Source organism: Mangifera indica, chromosome 3 (assembly GCF_011075055.1).
Source record: "Mangifera indica cultivar Alphonso chromosome 3, CATAS_Mindica_2.1, whole genome shotgun sequence".
In the NCBI taxonomy this organism is placed as follows: domain Eukaryota; kingdom Viridiplantae; phylum Streptophyta; class Magnoliopsida; order Sapindales; family Anacardiaceae; genus Mangifera; species Mangifera indica.
In genome coordinates, this window is record NC_058139.1 from 11,788,411 (window position 1) to 11,809,048 (window position 20,638).

The 20,638-nt window shown below is 34.0% G+C and overlaps 4 protein-coding genes and 1 long non-coding RNA gene across 9 annotated transcripts; 1 reads left to right on the top strand and 4 right to left on the bottom strand.

Moving 5' to 3' along the window:
* Window positions 1-272: 272 nt before the first annotated feature.
* LOC123211277 lies at window positions 273-4,109 on the bottom strand. Of its 3 annotated transcripts, XM_044629896.1 has the most exons (4): window positions 3,767-4,109; window positions 3,343-3,428; window positions 2,618-2,699; window positions 273-1,878 (listed from the first exon to the last, which is right to left on the bottom strand). In XM_044629896.1, the coding sequence occupies exons 3-4, from the start codon at window positions 2,691-2,693 to the stop codon at window positions 476-478; spliced, it is 1,479 nt and encodes a 492-aa protein (XP_044485831.1). In that variant the 5' UTR covers window positions 2,694-2,699; window positions 3,343-3,428; window positions 3,767-4,109; the 3' UTR covers window positions 273-475. The 3 variants fall into 3 exon arrangements, with proteins under 3 accessions (XP_044485831.1, XP_044485833.1, XP_044485832.1); XM_044629898.1 differs by lacking the exon at window positions 3,343-3,428; XM_044629897.1 differs by having other exon boundaries at window positions 3,343-4,109.
* Window positions 4,110-4,321: 212 nt separating this feature from the next.
* On the bottom strand, window positions 4,322-10,437 carry LOC123211278 (plant intracellular Ras-group-related LRR protein 7). The gene is made up of 9 exons (XM_044629900.1): window positions 10,122-10,437; window positions 9,136-9,205; window positions 8,951-8,997; window positions 8,381-8,489; window positions 8,089-8,174; window positions 6,021-6,111; window positions 5,226-5,311; window positions 4,768-4,854; window positions 4,322-4,676 (listed from the first exon to the last, which is right to left on the bottom strand). Exons 1-9 carry the CDS (start codon window positions 10,218-10,220, stop codon window positions 4,566-4,568), a joined length of 786 nt encoding a protein of 261 aa, XP_044485835.1. The 5' UTR covers window positions 10,221-10,437; the 3' UTR covers window positions 4,322-4,565.
* A 3,994-nt stretch (window positions 10,438-14,431) lies between these two features.
* On the bottom strand, window positions 14,432-15,412 carry LOC123211555 (plant-specific TFIIB-related protein PTF2-like). The gene has a single exon (XM_044630362.1). The coding sequence runs from the start codon at window positions 15,410-15,412 to the stop codon at window positions 14,432-14,434; it is 981 nt and encodes a 326-aa protein (XP_044486297.1).
* Window positions 15,413-15,898: 486 nt separating this feature from the next.
* LOC123211483 lies at window positions 15,899-16,711 on the top strand. Its single transcript, XR_006501419.1, has 2 exons — window positions 15,899-16,039; window positions 16,174-16,711. It is a non-coding gene; the product is annotated as an uncharacterized LOC123211483 (long non-coding RNA).
* On the bottom strand, window positions 16,557-19,162 carry LOC123211482 (UDP-glucose 6-dehydrogenase 1-like). 3 transcript variants are annotated; one of them, XM_044630245.1, is made up of 2 exons: window positions 19,077-19,162; window positions 16,557-18,245 (listed from the first exon to the last, which is right to left on the bottom strand). In XM_044630245.1, exon 2 carries the CDS (start codon window positions 18,223-18,225, stop codon window positions 16,783-16,785), a length of 1,443 nt encoding a protein of 480 aa, XP_044486180.1. In that variant the 5' UTR covers window positions 18,226-18,245; window positions 19,077-19,162; the 3' UTR covers window positions 16,557-16,782. The 3 variants fall into 3 exon arrangements, with proteins under 3 accessions (XP_044486180.1, XP_044486182.1, XP_044486179.1); XM_044630247.1 differs by having other exon boundaries at window positions 18,966-19,092; XM_044630244.1 differs by lacking the exon at window positions 19,077-19,162 and adding an exon at window positions 18,682-18,936.
* Window positions 19,163-20,638: the final 1,476 nt, after the last annotated feature.

Consider the following 20,638-nt stretch of genomic DNA (forward strand, 5'->3'; position numbering starts at 1 on the left):
TGAAAATTTTATATTTTTTATATACACTCTTATTATACCTATCGATTTGTATCTATAATATATATTATATCGTATCATATTATACAATACGTTTAATATATCATATTAATTCGATACATTTAATAATACCTATATCATATCGTTAAACAAGTATTGTGCATTGTAAGTTATGATAACTATATTGTCTTGTGGCTGGGTTTATGAAAGGTTTGTCCCAACGTAATTTTTTGTGGTTAAATATAAAAATAATTCAAAAGAGAGTTACAAACACATGAAAACCAATAACCTTCTTAACGGCTATATTACAGTACCGGCTGGAATATCATCACTGATATGATTTTGTACAAAAGGAAAAAATTAAACTTCTCGTTCATAAGAAAATTGGACCCTATACCTTTTCCTACAAGAATATTCTTCTAATTATTCACCGGTGTGCAGAAAAATTATCACCCATATCTCAATACAAGAAACTGACTCAAGCCTTGCCGTCTCTCACCTTGAAATTCCATGACCCATCTCCAAAAACTTCCTCAATCATACTGCAAGTTGGTAATAAATCAACTTTATTTTGATGGCAAATTGTATAGCCACCATCCCAAACTTTAGCATCACAAGACTCCAATACATCTTCATGGCTACTAGCGTTGCTCATCTCATTAAAGCTAACTGGCCAGTAGTCACCTTTCTCCAACTTCATTTGGGGTCCCTGCAGAGCTGCTGCAGTATCAGAAGATGTGCACGAGTCATCTTGGACTTCTCGGTCTCCCTTTTCATCACCTGGAGTATCGGTTTGGAGCTTAGATGAGGGTGTGGAATCACAACCATTCGGTAACTTCCCAGGATATGCATCTGAATTATTGGTGATGCCCCTATCACAAACAGAATTTGTATTCTCATTACTGTTATGTGCTTTATAGTTTTCTTCAGCATACCCCTCATAAATATTCAAGTTATCTTCACGGCTCTGATAACCCAAACCAGGATGGTATGCAGGTGACTCAACAACAGAGTCCTCATCCTCATCCTCATCATCATCATCTGACATCCCAGTTTCATTGGCACCATAATCATCACTACCCTGCCACTCATCATTATCACTATTGATATTCAACGGGTAATATCTGTTCTGCTCAGCCCGCTTTTGAAGCATAAAGACATTAAAGTAATAGCTGACAATTTCACTTTTTTTCCTGGAAGGGAAGACAGCAGAAAGAATGCTCCAGAAATTCCTACCCAATGAAGCAGGATTGGAATAGACAATCTTGTGAAACATTTGTTCCTCCCCATTGCTCCAATTATTAGCCACTACCTCCCCCATGTCATGGAACCCAAGCTCTGCCAATTTTTCTTTCCCAAGATATATTTCTAGTTCCCTTCTTGCTTCTAATATATGCTGTTTCACACATCTGACAGAGCCCCAATCCTCACAATGACAGTCACTTCTACCAATTCCAAGCCGGCCATAAAAATCAGGTGGTGATGAATCAGTCATTGGAATGATACAAGTTCCCATATAAACTTCTTCATCTTCAACTCCAGCATACTGTGAGCCCCATGCTGGAATATCAGCTTGATGATTTTGCCCAACAGGAACAGATTTTCGTGGAGGATGATTCATAAGGAATGAATAGAGATCTCTGGGATGATCCACCGCCAAGTGCGCACATTCAGGATAAAAACGTTCTGAGCATACTGGTACAAAAACTGGTGTCCCTGGCTGGGAATCCTCTTCGGTGGTACCACTTGTGGGCCCAGAAGAGATAGAGATGCAGCCAGGACCACTGCTTTCAACATCAGCACTTGCTTGACGTTCAGTAAAGCCATCACTTGCTAGATTTTCATCAGCTTGAGTATTATTTTGAATATATCCACCCTCACCTTTTACACAAGGCATTAGAGCTCAGTGAGACTAATAGTAAAATACTATATCGGTGAATACACTGCTCAGAGGGTGTTCCATCTTAAAACATCATGTTTTCATATTAAAAAGTAACAAATAAAAAGCTTTCAAATTACAACATAGAACACTCCTAGGAACCCATTTCACACATTCATCTAAAGAGATAAAATTAAGGATACATATAGGGAAATGATTCCATGCCATTTTATTAAGTGAAGCACCTAAATTTATGTCCACGAACAAGAGTTGGAGTTAGGAGATAATAAAACATGAAACTAAGAGAGAGTTGTGCCAATGGTAAAACAGGGTAATGTGTAATTCAATCATGCATGCTGATTAATTACTCCTATCCAAATGCTCCTAAAATAAATACATTTGCTTACGAAAGTACTTGCAATTTGCAGGCAATTCAAAGCCAATTATGCATGCTGACTAATTAATCCTATCCAAATGCTCCTAAAATACAAACATCTGCTTAAGAATGTACTTCCAATTTGCAGGCAATTCAAAGCAAATTAGGAAGATCAAAAATAGGATACTCAAGCACATCAGCTGCAATGGTGCCCTCATTCACACTGTTGAGATGCATGATAACAAAAGCATAAGACATGACTAAAACCCCAATTTAGCATTAAATGTACTTCTGAGGACTAACCTCATCATCCAAAGTAAGATATCTGTTAAAAAAAGATTCCAAGGATGAAAAAAGTTACTCACCATGTCCCACATGTTTCACATGCTTAGAAGAAACGCCCAATGATTCCTCTTCTTCAAAAGGCCGCTTTTGTACCATGCTTGTCTGACATATTGAGGAAATTAAATTAAATTTATAAAAAACAATGGATCATATAATTCTAATTGAATGTTGAAGTATCAAGGAAAAAAAAACCCCAACATATGATTGACCAAACAACCCACCCCCCATCCATTTCATGTCAAACAACAGGGTGTAATACTTCATACACTGCCACTCTTAAGATTCCACAACAAATAACAACTGCCACCTCCAATTCTATAATCAAAACACACATGTACTTGAACATTGCTTGGCTAGTTCAAAACTTCAGTTTGAGTCACAAAACAAAGAAGGCTGGAAGAAAAGCACTAACACTCGCATTCTATAACAAGTAGCTATAAAAGTATCTAGCCAATTGTGTGGTCATGAAAGAGATCCCATTTTGTCAGCTAAAATGCATGCGTAAAGCATCAATATACGATATGTTAATACCTCAAGTATCATTTATCAATGCTTACAATAAATTTATTGCCACTGTGGCAGCAGCTGACAACTACAGACAGCTTGGGCCAAGTACTAGGCATCTTCAGCATAGGGGCAATTTTGTAAAAACGTAAAAATAATTTTTTTTTTTTTTTATGATAAATTAACAAATAAAATATGCTCGAATATGACATAATTGAGAAAGCCAATATTGACTTTTTACCTTAAATTATAATGTCTTCAATGTTCAATCAATACTACAGATCCCTAAATTCGAAACTTGGAGCTCAGATCGACAACTTCTGCAAGCTGTAAACGTAATTAATTGGATAAATTAGGCCTCCCTTTCACTCAATTGATAACTAATTATAAAGTCCCAAATATCTTGAAACCCTAACTCTAGATCTTCCGATTATCTACCAAAACACACAATTAGTCAGACCCACAGACAGAAAAAGAACAATTTTTACAAGAGAACCCGCAAACAAACAGATCTATAAATCGGAAAGTCCGTCAACAAACCTAAATCTAGAAACCGAAAGAGATAGAAATTTTTTACATAATACGTACGAACTCTGAATGAAAAACAAGACCCATCAGAAAAAACCACTTAATCTACAAGAAGATTACACAGATCTGAAAATTACCGAAACCCTAACCCTAGAAATTGATTCGAGCCACAGCCAGAGCCGATACAAGGATCAATCAACAGACGAAAGAGAGGGAAAATCAAATCCGATACGTATTCGAAGAATAGAAGAAGGAAACGGATAAAATTGCGGGAGGAAAGACGGAGATCGGAAAGGGGAAAAATTATTGACGAAAAAGGGCACGCATAGGGTTAGTTTCGTGAGAACGAAATTGTAGTGGAAAAGGGGTGAAATGACTGAAAAAGACAGGATTTGATTGTAATTACAATGAGTACCCTCGGAAACGACGAGGAAAGATGGGATAAAAGGAGGTGGCGAGGCAGACTCAAAGAGAAGGGTATAAGCATGTGCTATTTATGGGTATTTGGAGTTGGTGATTATGATTGGATTACGCGAGGGTGAGCGACACGTGGCACATTCTGGAGGGAAAGTGGCTTTCTAGATAGATTTTGGCTCTAAATTTTCAAAATTTTTATGCCAATTTTCAAATTTTTATTTTACTGTGCAAAGGCGATTTTAATATTGACCGTCGAAAATATCACCTCAATAATGTAACACACAAAATTAAAATATTTTTACATTAATTAATATTGATTACGGTCCAATGTGACAACCCAGTTCGTATAGGCTTCCTTTAAAAAAAAAAAAAAAAATCTTAATATTTTTTATGCAATTTTGTAGTGAGATATTTGCAGGGAAACCCAAAGGCCTATCATTTATATTGTTTCAATGTGTTACCAATGCTATCTGTCCCAAACTCCAAACAGATTGATCACAATGTCCATCTGTAATGACATTATAAATCAACCCCCTCGTCGAGGCCTTTGGAACTGATCATGACGTTAGAATCGATTTGCTTGTCGAACTTCTTCTTTCTCCTTGCCTCAAACTCTTGGAATCCTTCCATCTAAATTTCAAATTTTATGAAGTTCAGTGATTACATACAAGGGTGTGTTTTTTGCCAAAAACTTGCAATGCATTAGGGAAATAGGACCTACCTGCTGAAATTGATCCATTGAAATTGGGTTACTGTGCAGGGATATATTCTGCAATGCCTTGCAGTCCTTCAGCAGATTAGTAGGTATCTGTAAACCAAGAGAGTATTAATACAACATGCCATACATGAATCAGAATAAAGAGATATAAAAAACTTGAAACACTGATTATTCAGCAGTAATGATAATAAAATGTTCTTCTTCCATGGGCATTTTTAATGTTAACGCTTAAATTATCATACAATTACAAATCAGCAGTTTAAAGAAAAAGGAAAATAGAATGGAGGTGTTCCTGGAAACTGATTACTTTAAGCTAAGAAGCTTACAGTTCAACAAATCAACAATGATTAGATAATCGATCCACTGTCGTAAATGTATGCATTAAAACGATTAGGTAGTGGATCTACTGTCTTAACTGTATGCATCAAAAAGCCATAAGATCAAAACTGCGTGGTAAATACCTGGCTAATGTTATTATTGTTTAAGGAAAGTGACTTTAAGTGAATGAGATTGCAAACTGATGCAGGAAGATCCTCGATAAGATTATCTGCAACTTAAAGAAACCATGCAGCTTAGTGAAACATAAATAATATTATAGTAAGGCCACCATGGCCTTAGCACTCCAAACAGATATGAGAAACTAGTAAGGAAAATCGAGAAGAAAAAAGGATTATATGCAACAATAGGTACAGATGTTAAGAAGCAAAAACTTTTAAATATTGCATTAGAAAAAATTATTGGAAAGGACATTAGGTCTAAAACCTTATCACAGTTTTTCACTTCTTTAGCAGAAATACTTAGCCAACAAGAAATTAGGAGATGGAAAAAAGGATCATCTATAGTGTTATAACAAATTTTTGATGAGGTAGGATATTCTGGGCAAAACTATTGATTGGGCGCCAAACTCATCTTTGGCACCTTTAATCATGGAAACTAAGTAATTACAAATAATTTCAACGTAGAGGACAAAGTAAAATAACATAGCACAGTCTAGAAAAAGGAATGTAAATAACCTATGTAAAAAATACATCAAACAGTAGGGGAATAGACATTGCATATCTTTCTAATGGTATTGCTAATAAAAAAAGGAACATAAAAGACCAATGTAAAATTACTATGGCAAATAGTGGGTTAAACATTGGATATCTTTCTAATACTCTAAACCTCAAACTATCTCTGATACTTAAATATGTAACAGTTAGAAAATAGCAAAGTGGGCAGCAATCAAAGGAATATAAAAGGTGATTCAGACAGACCGTTTGCTTGTAATTCTTCCAAAGAGAAGCAACTCCCAATTGATTCTGGAAGAGACTTTAACTTATTAGAAGATACATTCAAAAGAACCAACTGCAAAATCAGATTTGAGAATCAGATCCAACTTAGAGAGATGTGCTAAATGGGTCATTTCATAAGCCAAAAGTACAAACAGAAAGTAGTGGCACTATGAAGAAAACATTTCAGTTAGCTTCTAGTTGCTCTTGAATCTAGTCAGTAGGCACTATTCTGACCACTGTTTAAACCATTAATGACTCTAAATTACAACACTTAACCAGGAAAAGAATAACGACTATCTTAGGACCTATACAACAGCTCTTTATCATGAACTCATTAATCACATAAGAAAGACACTATTTCTAGTCAAAATTGGAAGAGTGATATAGACAATAGACAGACTTTAAAGAATGCTCCCCAACAGCCATTTTAAGGCTTTACTTCATACCTACCAGATTCCTGCACCTAGGAACGGATTTTTAACTTCAATGTTTTATGGGAATCCTTGATTTTGTCAAGGGCACTGCATATGATCTCCAAGGTGAGCTCTCTCTTGAAGGACCCATTACCATGGTTGTAAAATTTAAAGAGGCTTTTGCTGGTATAAGTGATTCTAATAATTTAAAAAAAAAAAAAAACCTTCAACAGATTTCAAATTCCATGGTTGTCATTACTAAAATCCACAACACCTAAAATTTGCTCGGATTGGGACACTTGTCCTTGATCCATACGCTATTTTTATTATAAATAGAGTATGTGAGTTTCAAACGAGGGAGAAAAAATATATATATTAGGGTTTGATAATTTGGGCAACCAATCTTAGTTGATTCAGGGAGGTCTCTAACATCTTGAATGACAGAAAAATTGGAGGCCTCAAACTCCTTAAATTGTCTGGAATGGGAGTTTTCAAACTTCTCGAATTGTTCGGTTTATCTTGTAGTCTTTTATTAATGAAATAATTTTTAATTCATTTTGTTTTTGTGTTTTAATTTTCTGTTTTAATTGAATAAGAGTTGGGTTTCAAACAAAATGGTATCAAAGCAGTAGATCTGGTAGGAAAAACAGAACGGCAATTGAAAATGAAGAGTCACTGGAATCAATGTTGAAAAGTTGGCCGGAAAAAAGCAAAACAAAAGAAGTAAAGATAGCAATAGGAAAAAAAAAATCAAAATCTAAAAGAGATCGATTATGCGGTGATGGATCCGGGATAAAAGTTTAGCTGGCTGGAGAAGAAAGTCCACCGGACATGAAAGAAGAAAAAAAAAATTACAAAGAAGAAGAGGAGAAAAGATGAAGAGAGAAAAGAGAAGGAGAGAAGTTAAAAAAAAAAAACAAAAAAAAACAGTGGGACCAAGAAGCTGGCAGTCGCTTTTTGCAAAAGAATATGGGAAAGTAAAAAGTAAGTGGTGGCAGAGAAGTGAGAGAACAGAATTAAAAAAAAGGTTACTAAAAACTGTAAAAGCTTGGAATGTATTGAAAGTTGAAAAAGAAGAGTGATGACTTCCCAAAAAAAAAAAAAATCAAAAAGAAAAAAAAGTGAAAAAAATAAGAAAAAATATATATACATAAAAAAAAGAAACCACCTTGAGGATAAATTGGTTTTTCAAGGAGAGGAAAATGTTAGGATTAGGACACTTGTCCTCAATCCATATGCTAGTTTTATTATAAATAGAGTGTGTGGGTTTAAAAAAGGGGAGAAAAAATATATATTAGGGTTTGGTAATTTAGGCAGCTAACCTTGATTGATTTAGGGAAGTCTCTGACACCTAGAATGGCTAGAAAATAGGAGACCTCAGAGTTCTTGAACTATTCGAAATAGGAGGTCCCAAACTCCTCGAATTGTTCAGTTTATCTTGTAACCCTTTTATTAATGAAATAATTTTTAATTTATTATGTTTTTGTGTTTTAATTTTCTGTTTTAGTGAAATAAAAGTTGGGTTTCTGACAAAGTTCAAGTTCAAAAGCTTCACAACTTCACTTTGACTACACGCAAGTATATGACAATGGTAAAACAATGCACGAAATTCATTTTCAATGAATGTTGTAACTTACATTGCGCAAGCTCCCAATAGTCTCAGGCAAGCTGGTTAACATGTTTCCTAAGATGGATAACTGCTCAAGCCTGACGAGCTGGCCCACTAGACAAAAGAAATTCAAATACAATTAACACAACCACATCATCTTATGCAACAAAATGTCACTCCATAATCCTATACCAAAAGAAGGAAAAAGAAAATGACCAATAAAGCGTGCAAATACAAGGATGAAGGTGATTCATCAAACATGAAAAGCAATGAAACTAAACCAAATACATGACTCTTACTCATTTAGAGAAAAGTATTACATTCATCAGGCAAGGAAGAAATTTGATTCCCATCAAGCGTCATAACTTTTAGAGATTGAAGTTTCCCCAAATTCACTGGTAGTTGCTCAATAAGATTATCAGCTAAGGCCTAAAAAAGGAAAAGATTCTTTAGCAAATACTCAAGTTTTGCCAAGAAGGCTACAATGCAACCAGTGCACCATTAAATTTACCAAATATTCTAATAAGTATGTGCATATAATCATATCATAAATTGAGGATATTGAATAAATTAAGCTTTTCTTCATCTGGTGGCAACACAAAAAGCAATGGTTCAACTGGAAAAAGTGTACATCACATAATAACAAGCTTTGAAAGAATACGCAGATATTTTGTCAATCTAAAGTCAAAATAAGCAATATGTATATTTTGTAATCTTAACTTGGTGAAAAGAGGTAGTTCCATCGTCTACATAAAAAAACAAATAAATAGAAAATTGAAGGTGTAAAAATTCTGAAATATCACTATAGAGCTTTCATACAAGTTCTGTTAAATCAAGCCTCCAAGTATTAGCTATAATGAATGTAAACTACTGTGAAATACAGGTCTCACCAGGCGCTGCATGTTGATTAATTTGCTGATATCCAAAGGAATTTCAACTGCAGAGAAGCGGGAAGAATGGATCAACTTCACTGTAAATGCTCTAAGGCTTCATTATATATACATGCAGGAAAATATTCACAGCATCGCTTTCTCACTTGATTGAAAACAATGATTAGAACAATAGCAAACATTACCTAATTTGTTGTTTGTCAAGTCAAGAGTGCGCACAGATTTCTCGAGATCAAGAACTTCATCTGGAAATGTCTATTCAAGCAAAAAGAGTAATGTAAGGATAAACCAAAAAAGACAAAGATATATGCAAGATGTGTTAGAGTTGTTAATATTTCCTTTTTTTTCCACTGTTCATGTAAGATCTAAACCTAAAGAACTCCATTCATCCACATATATCAGCCCATCTACCTCTTAATTCAAACCCCAAAGAAACGTCAGAGTTAAATGCTATAACAGAAAAAAATTATCCCATTTCTAGGCAAATGATTTAGTTGACCAAACTTCCTCAGCAAATTGTGAACCTTAAAAACAAAATAAAGTAGCCTGGACTCTATTCACAGAACTTAAATGCATGCACATGATCCACTTGCCTTTCCTCATTGAGAAATACTATATGTATAAACAAATTATACAAACTTATTTGTATAAACTGACGTAATAATATCTGATTGAATAATTTTAAAATAAGAGAAAAAATAAATAATCACATCACTCAATTAAGTTGTCATCTCATTTTAGACAAATAAGTTTGTACAATTTTTTCATGCGCATAGTTTTTATTCTTCCTCATTTGTTGATTGCTACCAACAAAATTAATCAAACGCCAGTCCCATGAAAGACAAAAAAAATTTCAGCTCCTTGTTGCAAAAGAATTCATATAAAATTTCAAAAACTCACTGATCAACGATATCAATAATAGTTTCTAAACAGGTTCTTTAATCTCGTCCAATTCTATAAACTTAATTCTCATTCATTTCTAACACTAAAAATTCTACATGGCCGACACATCAAACCAAAAATTGTCATGATTTTATGAAATTATTCAGTGGACAAACAGATTGAGCATAACATACACAAATTAAAAAAAAAAAAAAAGATAAATGTAACACACACACACACACAAAAAAAAAAATTGACCAAAAATCAACAAATTAAAATGGTTCCTTGCCTTCAATTTGGCGTCGCGTAAAGCAACAATGCCCGTTGACCGCCACCGTGAAACCTGATTGGCTTTCAACTTGGCCTTTTTGCTCACACAACACCCCATCCTCAGTTGGGTTCGTTTAATAACTCAGTTGAAGAAGACGGTGACAGCAAAGGAAGACAAAGAGACGCAGCAGAAACTCTCAAAGTAAACAAAACGCCTGATCGTGTTCGAGAAAAGAATCGGAGTTTTTCACGAGGAATTTGGTGACGTTGTTGCAGAGGTTTTGGTGGGGGTCACTCTTGATTATTCAACCTATTGAGGAAACGAAAGCGCCATTTACAATTTTTATTTTATTTTATTTTTATAAATTTGTAACCATCGATTTTGTTATTTTGATGTTTTCTATGGAAAACTTAGCAGAAACCTCCCCAGGGGTTTCACTAAATTCTATACTCCCAACTGTTTAAAAAATAACTGCTTTCTCCCTGAATGTTAGTTATTTGATAAACTACTACATCATGGTAAAATAAGCCCATATTGTATCATGTATCAAAATTTTAACTTTTTGTATCATATATCAAGTATTGTATCATATGATATGGATTTTAAATAAGGCCAAAGGACTATTTTCCACCCAAGTTTAAGTGTTATCTCAAAACCACACCCGTGAGGTTTGCAAAACCTGAAATTCTATCTATCCGTTAAAAATCTCAGTTAAGATTAAGGTTAAAATCGTCTTTTAATAAAAAACTAAAGTTTTATTACTTTGCCCCCTTAGCTTGAAAATCTCACAAATCCCCCCACTTAAAGTATAAAAATTCAAAATTTCCTTCCTAGGGTTTGCAAATCATTGTCGAACATGGCAAACTTCGTCGTCTCTGATGGCGTCAGCTCTCCCTCTTGGCTTAACTCTCCCTACCGATCACTTCTTAGCTATCAGCCAAGCTAATTCTTTCGATGAAGACAAAATCGTCTTCGTAGGATTGTCTTCATCTCGGACGAAAACGACCGTCGGAGGTCTCAAACGACCATGTCGTCTTCGTCTAAGATCTCCAATGATTGTCTTTGTACAAGATAAAGACACTCTGGCAAAGACGATTTCATCTTCGTCGGAGGAATTAGCCTTCGTCGATGGCTGGAAAGTGATCGGCAAGGAGAGTTAAGTAGAGAGAGAGAGCCAACGCTACCAAAGACGGCCATCTCCGACAAAGTTTGCAAACTCAAGGGGAAAAATTTTGATTTTTCAAACTTCAAGCGGGGGGGATTGTGAGTTTTCAAACTGAGAGGGGTAAACGAATAAAACTTTAGATTTTTAAAATATTTATTAAATAATTATTTTGTCTTTAATCATAACTGAGATTTTTATCAGATATGTAGGATTTTAGGTTTTTCAAACCTCATTGATATAACTTTGGGATAACACTTAAACTTGGGGGTGAAATAGTCTTTTGACCTTTTAAATAATCAAACATTTTTTAAAATTTAAAAAATTTCATATACACTCATATTATATTAATTTTTCTAAAAAATATATCAATTTATATCAATAATACATATCGTATCATACAATACGTTTATTGTATTATATTAATTCGATATAATTTATGATTATGTCATAAGATACATATCATTTATCATAAGATACTAATAATTATATATTACATATTTATTCCCCAATGCATGCATTTTCGTGCCCTTTTCAAATAATGTATTATATGATCCATACACATTCTTTAAGAAAGAAAGGAGAGGGAATTTATTTTATAATATGTGAGTGAAAGAAAGCTTTTGCTTGGGGCAAAAGTAAATTATACAAGCCCCAATCAGATAATACGGGCTTGTTTGGGATGGGTTATTTAATTCAAATTATCAAATTATTGGATTAAATGAAGTGCTATTTGCATATTTGGGATGGATTATGAAAGAATTCAGATTGAACTACAAAATGATTTTTTTTAAATTTATTTCTATTTTATAATCAATATTTTTCCAACAATAGAATGAAATAATAAATTAGATTTAGAGAGAGAGACACACACTTTATGAATTTTTATTAAAATGCAGGGCTAAAGGATTATTTCTGACATGGGCTTTAGTTCAAACTTAAAAACATATCCATGACAATTTAAAAATCTAAATATTTATTTATCGGTTAATTTTTTTTAAAATTTTCAATTAAAAATAAGGGTAAAATCGTTATTTTATCACTAAATCCTAAAAATTTATATTATTTTCTCCCACTAGTTTAAAAAACTAATAATTTTCTTTATGATTCAGTTTAAAAAAATTTATTTTTTCTGTCATTTCTTGGTCTTATCTCCGATATCTTAGGGAATTCTGTCGTCTATTTTTCCATTAATCTTCTCCAATGAAGGACGACGAATAACGAAATATCGTCCAGATCAGGAAGATGCAACAAAGGATGACACTTTATTGTCTAGATGATGAAATGAAATGTCGTCTTTCATGATAATGGGTGATCGTCCTTTGTGATCGAATATGAAAGATAGGTGAAAAACACTAGCTATTGATCGGAATGGTGGTAGCTAGAGAAAAGAAACAAACCTTAGGGGACGTTTGGTTTGGGTAATGTTTGATTACTAAAATAGAAATATTACCGTGAAGATAGATTACTTAGAAGATTACTGGTTATAAATGATTACTATGTTTGATAAAATTTGATAGGTATAAATAATTATTGTGTTTGGTTAAAGGTAATAAAAGATTACTAGTAAATTATTTTACGTAAATGCCCTTGAATATAATTATTTTTAAATATTTTTTATATTATTTGTCATATTAATTAAAAATAAATTTATTTTTATTTCAAAAAATTAATAAATAATAATATAATTATAATAAACTCAAGATTACCTCAGTAATCTTTAAATACCTAAAGTAAAGGTGGTAATCAGATTACCACCTATATTACCTGCCACGTCAGCATTGGTAATAGAAGATTACTGTAATATTTTATTACTGACAAACCAAACAAGGGAATAAAAGATAGATTACCAAGGTAATCTTAAAAACCCCCAACCAAACGCCTCTTAAGGGTGAAATGTTAACTTTTCAAATTTTAAAAATGAGGTGAAGTATTAGTTTTTAAAACCTGAGGGGAGAATGACATTAACCAAAATTAGAAGATTGCCTTGAGGAATAAATAATTATTGTATTTAATTAGATGTAATAAAAAAAATACTAATATTTAATTTTACTTAAATATCTTTGGGCATAGTTATTCATAATATTTTTTATGTTATTTGTTATATTAATTGAAAATGAAATTAATTTTATCTTAAAAAATTAATAAATAAAGATATAGTTATAATAAAATCAAAATTACCTTAGTAATATTTTAATACCTAAAATGGAAGTGAAAATCAAATTACCCCTTATATTATCTGTTATATTACTATTAGTAATAGAAAATTATCGAAATATTTTATTACTTACAAATTAAACAAATTAATCTAAGTAATATTGTCAAAGTAATCTTTAATCCCCTTTAACCAAACACCCTTTTAAGGTTTTAATGCTTAATGGTAAAATGATGATTTTACCTTTACCTATAACTAAAAATTTTAACAGAAATTAATTTATAGATGAATGTTTAAGTTTTTGAACTGTCACGAGTGTTTTTTTTACATTAGGTTAAAACTTGGGTGGGAAATAGTCCTTTGGCCTAAAATCCAGTTTGTAATGTTAAAAAATAGTGTGTAGTTTGAATTTAGCTTAAAAATTAGGAATGTTATAATTTTTGTAAAATGCTCTACCAAGAAAATAGATTAATCACAATGCTCAAATTAAACCATACAATAACAACTAATTGACAATGGCTGGTCCATCAGTTTTTATACAAATAAGAAACCAACAGTCTTAACTAATCATTCATTGCAACAAATGATCATTACTAATCAATGACATCTCTCACCAATAGAGCTGGAGAGCTTGGCATGCTTGTTCTTCTGCAAATGAATCTGAATCTCTGTAAACATCCTCAACTCTGCATCTGCAACTCTACAATCTGTCTTCACTTCTCTTCCTGCAGTCTCTATCGTCTTTATCGATTACTTAACACCTAAATTCTCCCATCCTTTTCTTCTTCTGCCTCCTCCTCCTCCTGACAATCCGTGCTGTAGCTTCCACTGCCATAGCTAAATTTTTCCCAAATACCCCTCACTATTCTGTCCTCTCTTCTGCACAGAGGCGACAACTATTGCTGTGGGAATCAGCATCAAATTAGGCCTTCCTTGTTGCTTCAAAAGTTCTCCAGTTATGTTGCAAAAAAATAATATGATTGGTTTCTTATGCTTTCATTGTTTAACCATTCACATTTTCCCACAGTCGAACACATGCAAGGCCAGTAGGGTATTGTGATGTCCTGTCTCAATATCCTCCTCTTTCACCTGACGGAGGAGGAGTGTCTCTATAATAAAGTCTTCCCAATCAATTTCACCAATTCCTTTTCTGTTTCTGCTCTTCCCACTAAGTACACATTCCACACTGTCATTATCAGCTACATCAGCTCTGGATGGATCCATAATCTTATTTATCCTTACCTTTGCAGAATTTATCTTTGCTCTCCTCTTCTCATTCGCCATGCAGCCATTAACATATGATGGAGGCACAACATCCAGTCCTACATCTTTCTCCAAAATTTTCTTAAGCACAAGTTTCTGGCTCATTTCTGATTTTCCATTCCACCACTCCCTACATGAACTAAGATCGAAACCTCTACTTCTTGTTCTTCCCTTTACCTCTTCATTCTCTCTTGATGACTTCCTACCATCAACCTCATTAGAAAACTTAGCATAAATCATTCCCAAGCATTCAGGAGAAAGCTCAATCTTATAACCATTTCCAGCCCCCCTTCTAGTAAACCCACCTCTATCATCCATATCAAAATACCGAGCACCACTTTTCACCTCGTCCTCATCAATCCCATACTCAAAATCTTTTTCCAAACACTCCCTAACCACGTCATCAAAATCAACCGCACCACTCTCTAGCCCTTCCCTGTCTTCTTTTTTCTTCTCCCTGGACTTGAACTGCATATAATGCATTACAAAAGGCGCATTCTTAGCTATATTTTTTACATTTGCATCCTTTCCCCATGGCAATGCCTGAGCCACCTTCACAAGTGCTTCCAACAACTCTGAGTATCGCTTTCTACATGTTCCAAGAACACAGTTTACCTCCTTGGCAACATCCTCAATCTTCAAACCAACCCAATTCAACTCTGCCACAAACACCAAAACAGCTGCCACTAATGGCATTGGTCTCCTCCCAGTCGTCAAAAACCACTTCATCATGCAGTTTCAACAAAAAACACTCCTTGTTGTCTCATCTGCTCCAACTTATCCCTCTACAATTCAACCAATTTTGAAAATTTTGAGTTACTAAACACTTTCTCAAACATAATCACAATATCAACTTTAGGCAACTTCAAATTCAAAAACTCAATCACCCGCCTAACCATTCTTCCTAATTCATACACATCACAATTCAAAACAGACGCAATCTCACAAAGAGGTAACGATTTATTCTCCATTCTCACAACAACATAACCACATGCACCGATTAAAATTGGATACCATTCTCCAAACCCAAATTCACCGTGAGTGATTTTATCAATCATGTTTTTGACATCCACAGATCGTTGCCCGGTCAAATTTAATTTATAAGTAAATTCATCGATCAATTTCTTAGATTCGTAGACTTTTTTTTATCTTTATAGTTTAGGATGGAACTAGTACCTGAAGAGCCGATGTGGATGTAAGTTCCAATGGGGCCATCGCGACCGTAGGTTTGGGGGTCGAAATTGTCGAATGATTGTAGCGTGCCGCAGGATGCGCATATCAGGTTGCCGGATATGTGATCGCGGGTTAAAGATTTAGACTGGCAGCTTGTGCAGGACATTTCTGACGGGCTTGCAGGTATTTGGTTCTTGGAAAACTCTAATTGGAAGGATACAAATACAATTGATAGTTGAAACAAAAACCCTAGTAAAACCCTTGTTTCAATTTCAGTAGGAGTAGAAAATATATAAAATATTTGCCTTGTGTTTCAGGTCGTCACTCTGTGAGACAGATCAACACTTCTGAGGAGGCAATTGGTTTCCGGTAGGTTAACAGCGAAGTCGTTTATTTTTTCTTTGACTATGTACTTGCTAGTTGCTAGTTGATGATTAAGAAGATCTCCAATGACATATGAGGTTTCTAACAGAGTCTTGTGCCCCTTCTTTAGGTGATTTTGTGGTTACAAATAGATTTCCGATAGCTAGTGTGGACATTTGACAACCTTTGTGACAACTGAGAACCAAATGTCAATGATATTTCAATAGGGTTCGACAGAATTTAAAGTATCAAAATTACATTGTAGATATTAATGTAGTAGAAGTATAAACAAAATATATCTGAATCATTTACGAAATTTAGTGATGAGGGCAAAGTATTCAAACAAAGTTGAAAACCTTCACTTTGTGTATTTGAAAATCTTTTCTGATACCATTATTCTCTTTTATCCTTGTAACAGCAAATCACTAGGTACATAAATTTCCAGTAAGAAAAGAAATACTATGATTTGAGAGCCATAATGACCAAACATTGAAAATAAAAAATGAATAGATCTGCATTCCTCTGAAAGTTGTAGCTTTAGATCCCATATGATGAAACTCATCTTATGCCATTGCAACTGTGTCTTTGAGCCATGGATCCAATGATTTCCCAATTGAGTAAACTATGAATCCAATCTCCCTCAGCTTTGCGGCATCCAGAATGTTTCGCCCATCGAAAATGAATGCAGGTTTCTGCATGTTATCATAAATCTTTTGATAATCCAGCGTCTTGTATTCATCCCACTCGGTGAGAATGCAGACCCCATGAGCATCCTTTGTTGCCTGATATGCATCCCAAACCACGCTCACTTGTTTCACAACAGAGGGGCTTGCTGGCTGGAGGTGAATTGGATGATCCCAATCAAACTTTTTCATTGTGAGATCCCTTCGGATTTGATCCTCTGTCACTTGCGGATCATATATGCTCAGGCAAGCCTTGTCGCCCAGCAGCCCCTTGCAGACATCTATAGCTGGAGTTTCCCTTGTGTCACCTGTATCCTTCTTAAAGGCAAACCCGAGAACAGCAATCTTCTTACCTGAAACTGTATTAAACATCGAAGAAACAATACGGTTCACGAAACGATTCTTTTGGTAGTCATTCACCTTAATAACTTGTTTCCAGTAGTTAGCAACTTCTGTGAGGCCATTGCACTCACAGATGTATATCAAATTTAGTATATCTTTCTGAAAGCAAGAGCCACCGAAACCAACACTTGCATTTAGAAACTTGGGTCCGATTCTTGAGTCCTTACCAACAGCATGAGAAACCTGAGTCACATCCGCACCGGTAGCCTCACAGAGAGCTGACATTGCATTAACTGAAGAAATTCTTTGAGCCAAGAAGGCATTAGCAGCAAGCTTGGATAGCTCAGCTGACCACAGATTGGTTGTGATGATCCTGTCTTCAGGCACCCAATGAGCATAAACATCTTTCAATGCTTGAATTGCCTTTTGTCCATCAGGGGTTTCTCTACCTCCAATGAGAACCCTGTCAGGGTTAAAAAGGTCCTGAATGGCCGTACCCTCAGCGAGAAATTCTGGGTTTGAGAGAATCTGATATTTGATTTCCTTGCTATTGTGAGTCAAGATTTTTTCAATTGCCTCGGCTGTTTTCACAGGCACTGTCGATTTCTCAACAACAATCTTGTCGGACTTCGATACATCAGCTATCATTCTAGCTGCACTCTCCCAATATGTGAGGTCTGCAGCTTTGCCAGCGCCAAGCCCTTGAGTTTTTGTTGGGGTGTTGACTGAAACAAAAATTATATCTGCCTCTGAGACATGTTTCTCAACGTCAGTACTGAAGAAGAGGTTCTTCCCTCTGCACTGCTTCACCACCTCATCAAGACCAGGTTCATAAATGGGAAGCTGATCGCTGTTCCAGGCTGTGATCCGAGGAACAGATATGTCCACAACAGTTACTTCAATCTTGGGGCATTTGAGAGCGATAACTGCCATGGTTGGGCCCCCAACATAGCCAGCTCCAATGCAACAGATCTTCACCATTTTTTATGTTTATATAGAACCTGAAATAACCAAATTGTCAAACAAGACTAAAAAGAAATATATGCAGAACCTATCTCTCCACAAATGGTCAGATTGATCAGGAATATCAATGAAATAGCCTCAATATGTAAGGTCTCCATGCAAAGGCAAAGTTGAAATAATCTGCCAGCAAAACTAGAAGTAAAATTTCTCCCATTTTGCAAAGAATGAAATGAGCTTGACTACAAGATGAAAATCACAAATCGAAATTAAGCTCTAAAGTTCTTCCTTTTTCCAGAAACAAGATACTAGCAAACAGATTTCCAAAATTTCACAGAAACCAATTTTGATTAAAGAAACAACAAAATCAATGAACAAAAGAACAATAAAAATTGAAGCAAACCTCAAACCCACATGTTAAAACAACACAACATATGAGATCATGAGGGAAGTTCAGTAAAGGTTGGTCCAAAGTACCTTATTTATCTCAAAATACACTGGAAAATCACAAGAACCCCACAGCAGAAAGTGAAAAAATATATAAGTGATGGACCAGCACTACTGTACGCAACAACAACCTACTGTTAAGGCGAAGGAAAGCAACCTAGGATTCTTTAACTACACAAAATTAAGCCCATCTAAGATTTATGTGACTTTCACGAGACTAAGCAAAGTCAGATTTAAAAGCTTAACAGAAAAGTTCGACACGTTTTCAGACGGCAACTTTCAGTAACAAACAAGGGAACTTCATTCATTCACACCTTTTTTTCCCAACTTTTGCTTGCAAAACAACCAAAGGCCAGCCTAACATTTCAGATTTTAAAACAGTTCCCATTTGTTAAGTCCATAGAATTCAAAGGTTTGAATTTTACCTGTCAACAATCCATTGATTGCAAAACAAATGGCAAGACTTAAAAGACCAAAATGGTGACTAATCAATTAAAGGGTCATATATAGCTGTAAAAATGAATAAATACTGTTACACATGATAAAAAATAAATAAATAAATAAATTGAAGAGTTTAAAATTGTACAGTTCGTGAGGAAATGAACATGGCAATGGCATAAGGCTACCAACCACCAAAAGTTTACCATTTTAGGTAAAAAAAGAAGAAGAAGAAAGAAAGAAACTGAAACGTTACGAGTCCATAAACAACGCGCGTTGGTGGGTTGAAAAGTGCTTTTGATTAGAAAATTAAAAGAAAAAGAAAGTGACAGTTAAAAGGGAGATTGATTGTGAAGCAAACAAACAATACATTGCTACAGAAAACGTGTTAAAACCTGATTCAACGCCCAGAAATCAGCACCAAACGACAGAAAACCTTCAACTTCACTGCAAAATCATTTCCCAATTGAACTCTCTGCATGCCATTTTATAATAATCCTTCAGGGTAACTCACAGTTTCACCCCTCAAATTTGATATAACAATTTTCCCCCGCTATTTTGTTAATTACATTAAACTGGTGCTTTGTTTTGTTGTTTATACATAAGAATTGCTTGCAGCAGTCCTAAAATGACCTTTCGCAGTTTCTTCAAAACTATAATAAAATTAATGGGGCCGGGAAAGGGATTGCCAAAATTAAGGGGGGAATTAATAAAAAGACTAATTAGTTGTGTGTTCATAAATTGACTTAATTATTTTCTTACTAAAATTTAACCAATTGACAGTGATTTATTTATGTAGTTTCCATGAAAGCAACTCTTGAGGTTTTGACAAGTGGACCAAATAATAAATTTTCATATTAAAAAATATACATTTAATTATTATTTAATGGGCCCAAAGTTTTTTTCTTATTCTTTTTAATTTGGATCAGTAAAATATTTTGGTGTTATAAAACAAACTGCACCTACCAAATCTGAATTTCATTCCATCTATATTTTTTTTCCTTTTTTGAAAGCTTACCATAAAATGCATAGTAAATGACAAAATTATCCCTGAAATTTGATCAAATAACAAAATTTGTTGAACTTCTAAAAATTAATAAATATTTGTTTATTTGCTCTTTTATTTTAACCTGTCATGGCAGTTTGAATTGTAAAAATGGACCAAATCTATTTTAATATTTAGGATAAATAATAAAATTGCTTGTTTTTAATATGTTAGTCGAATTACATATTTTATTATGTATTAAAAATTTAATTTTTTATATCACGTATTAAGTATAGTATAATTTGATTTTTAAAAAATAAAATAATAAAAAATCTAATTAATATATCATTATTTTAAAAAATATCATATATATCTTTAAAAATTTAAAATTTCTCATATACATCTTTATTACATTAGTATTTTCTCTAAAAAATGTATTAATATATATTAGTAATATATATCATATGATATGATATGATAATTATATCATATTAATTTGATACACTTTATAATATGTATCATATATTATAAGAGAAAAATAATTACGGTGTTTTAGATTTACAT

What these genes read in the sequence shown, in the direction of transcription:
- LOC123211277 (XM_044629898.1), bottom strand. Translation starts at nt 2,693, where the DNA reads ATGGTACAAAAGCGGCCTTTTGAAGAAGAGGAATCATTGGGCGTTTCT. An exon ending in TGTGAAACATGTGGGACATG is followed by an intron (nt 1,879 to 2,617) that starts GTGAGTAACTTT and finishes CTTGTGTAAAAG; the next exon opens with GTGAGGGTGGATATATTCAA.
- LOC123211278 (XM_044629900.1), bottom strand. Translation starts at nt 10,220, where the DNA reads ATGGGGTGTTGTGTGAGCAAAAAGGCCAAGTTGAAAGCCAATCAGGTT. An exon ending in CTTGACAAACAACAAATTAG is followed by an intron (nt 8,998 to 9,135) that starts GTAATGTTTGCT and finishes GCTTCTCTGCAG; the next exon opens with TTGAAATTCCTTTGGATATC. An exon ending in TAATCAACATGCAGCGCCTG is followed by an intron (nt 8,490 to 8,950) that starts GTGAGACCTGTA and finishes TTCCTTTTTTAG; the next exon opens with GCCTTAGCTGATAATCTTAT.
- LOC123211555 (XM_044630362.1), bottom strand. Translation starts at nt 15,412, where the DNA reads ATGAAGTGGTTTTTGACGACTGGGAGGAGACCAATGCCATTAGTGGCA.
- LOC123211482 (XM_044630245.1), bottom strand. Translation starts at nt 18,225, where the DNA reads ATGGTGAAGATCTGTTGCATTGGAGCTGGCTATGTTGGGGGCCCAACC.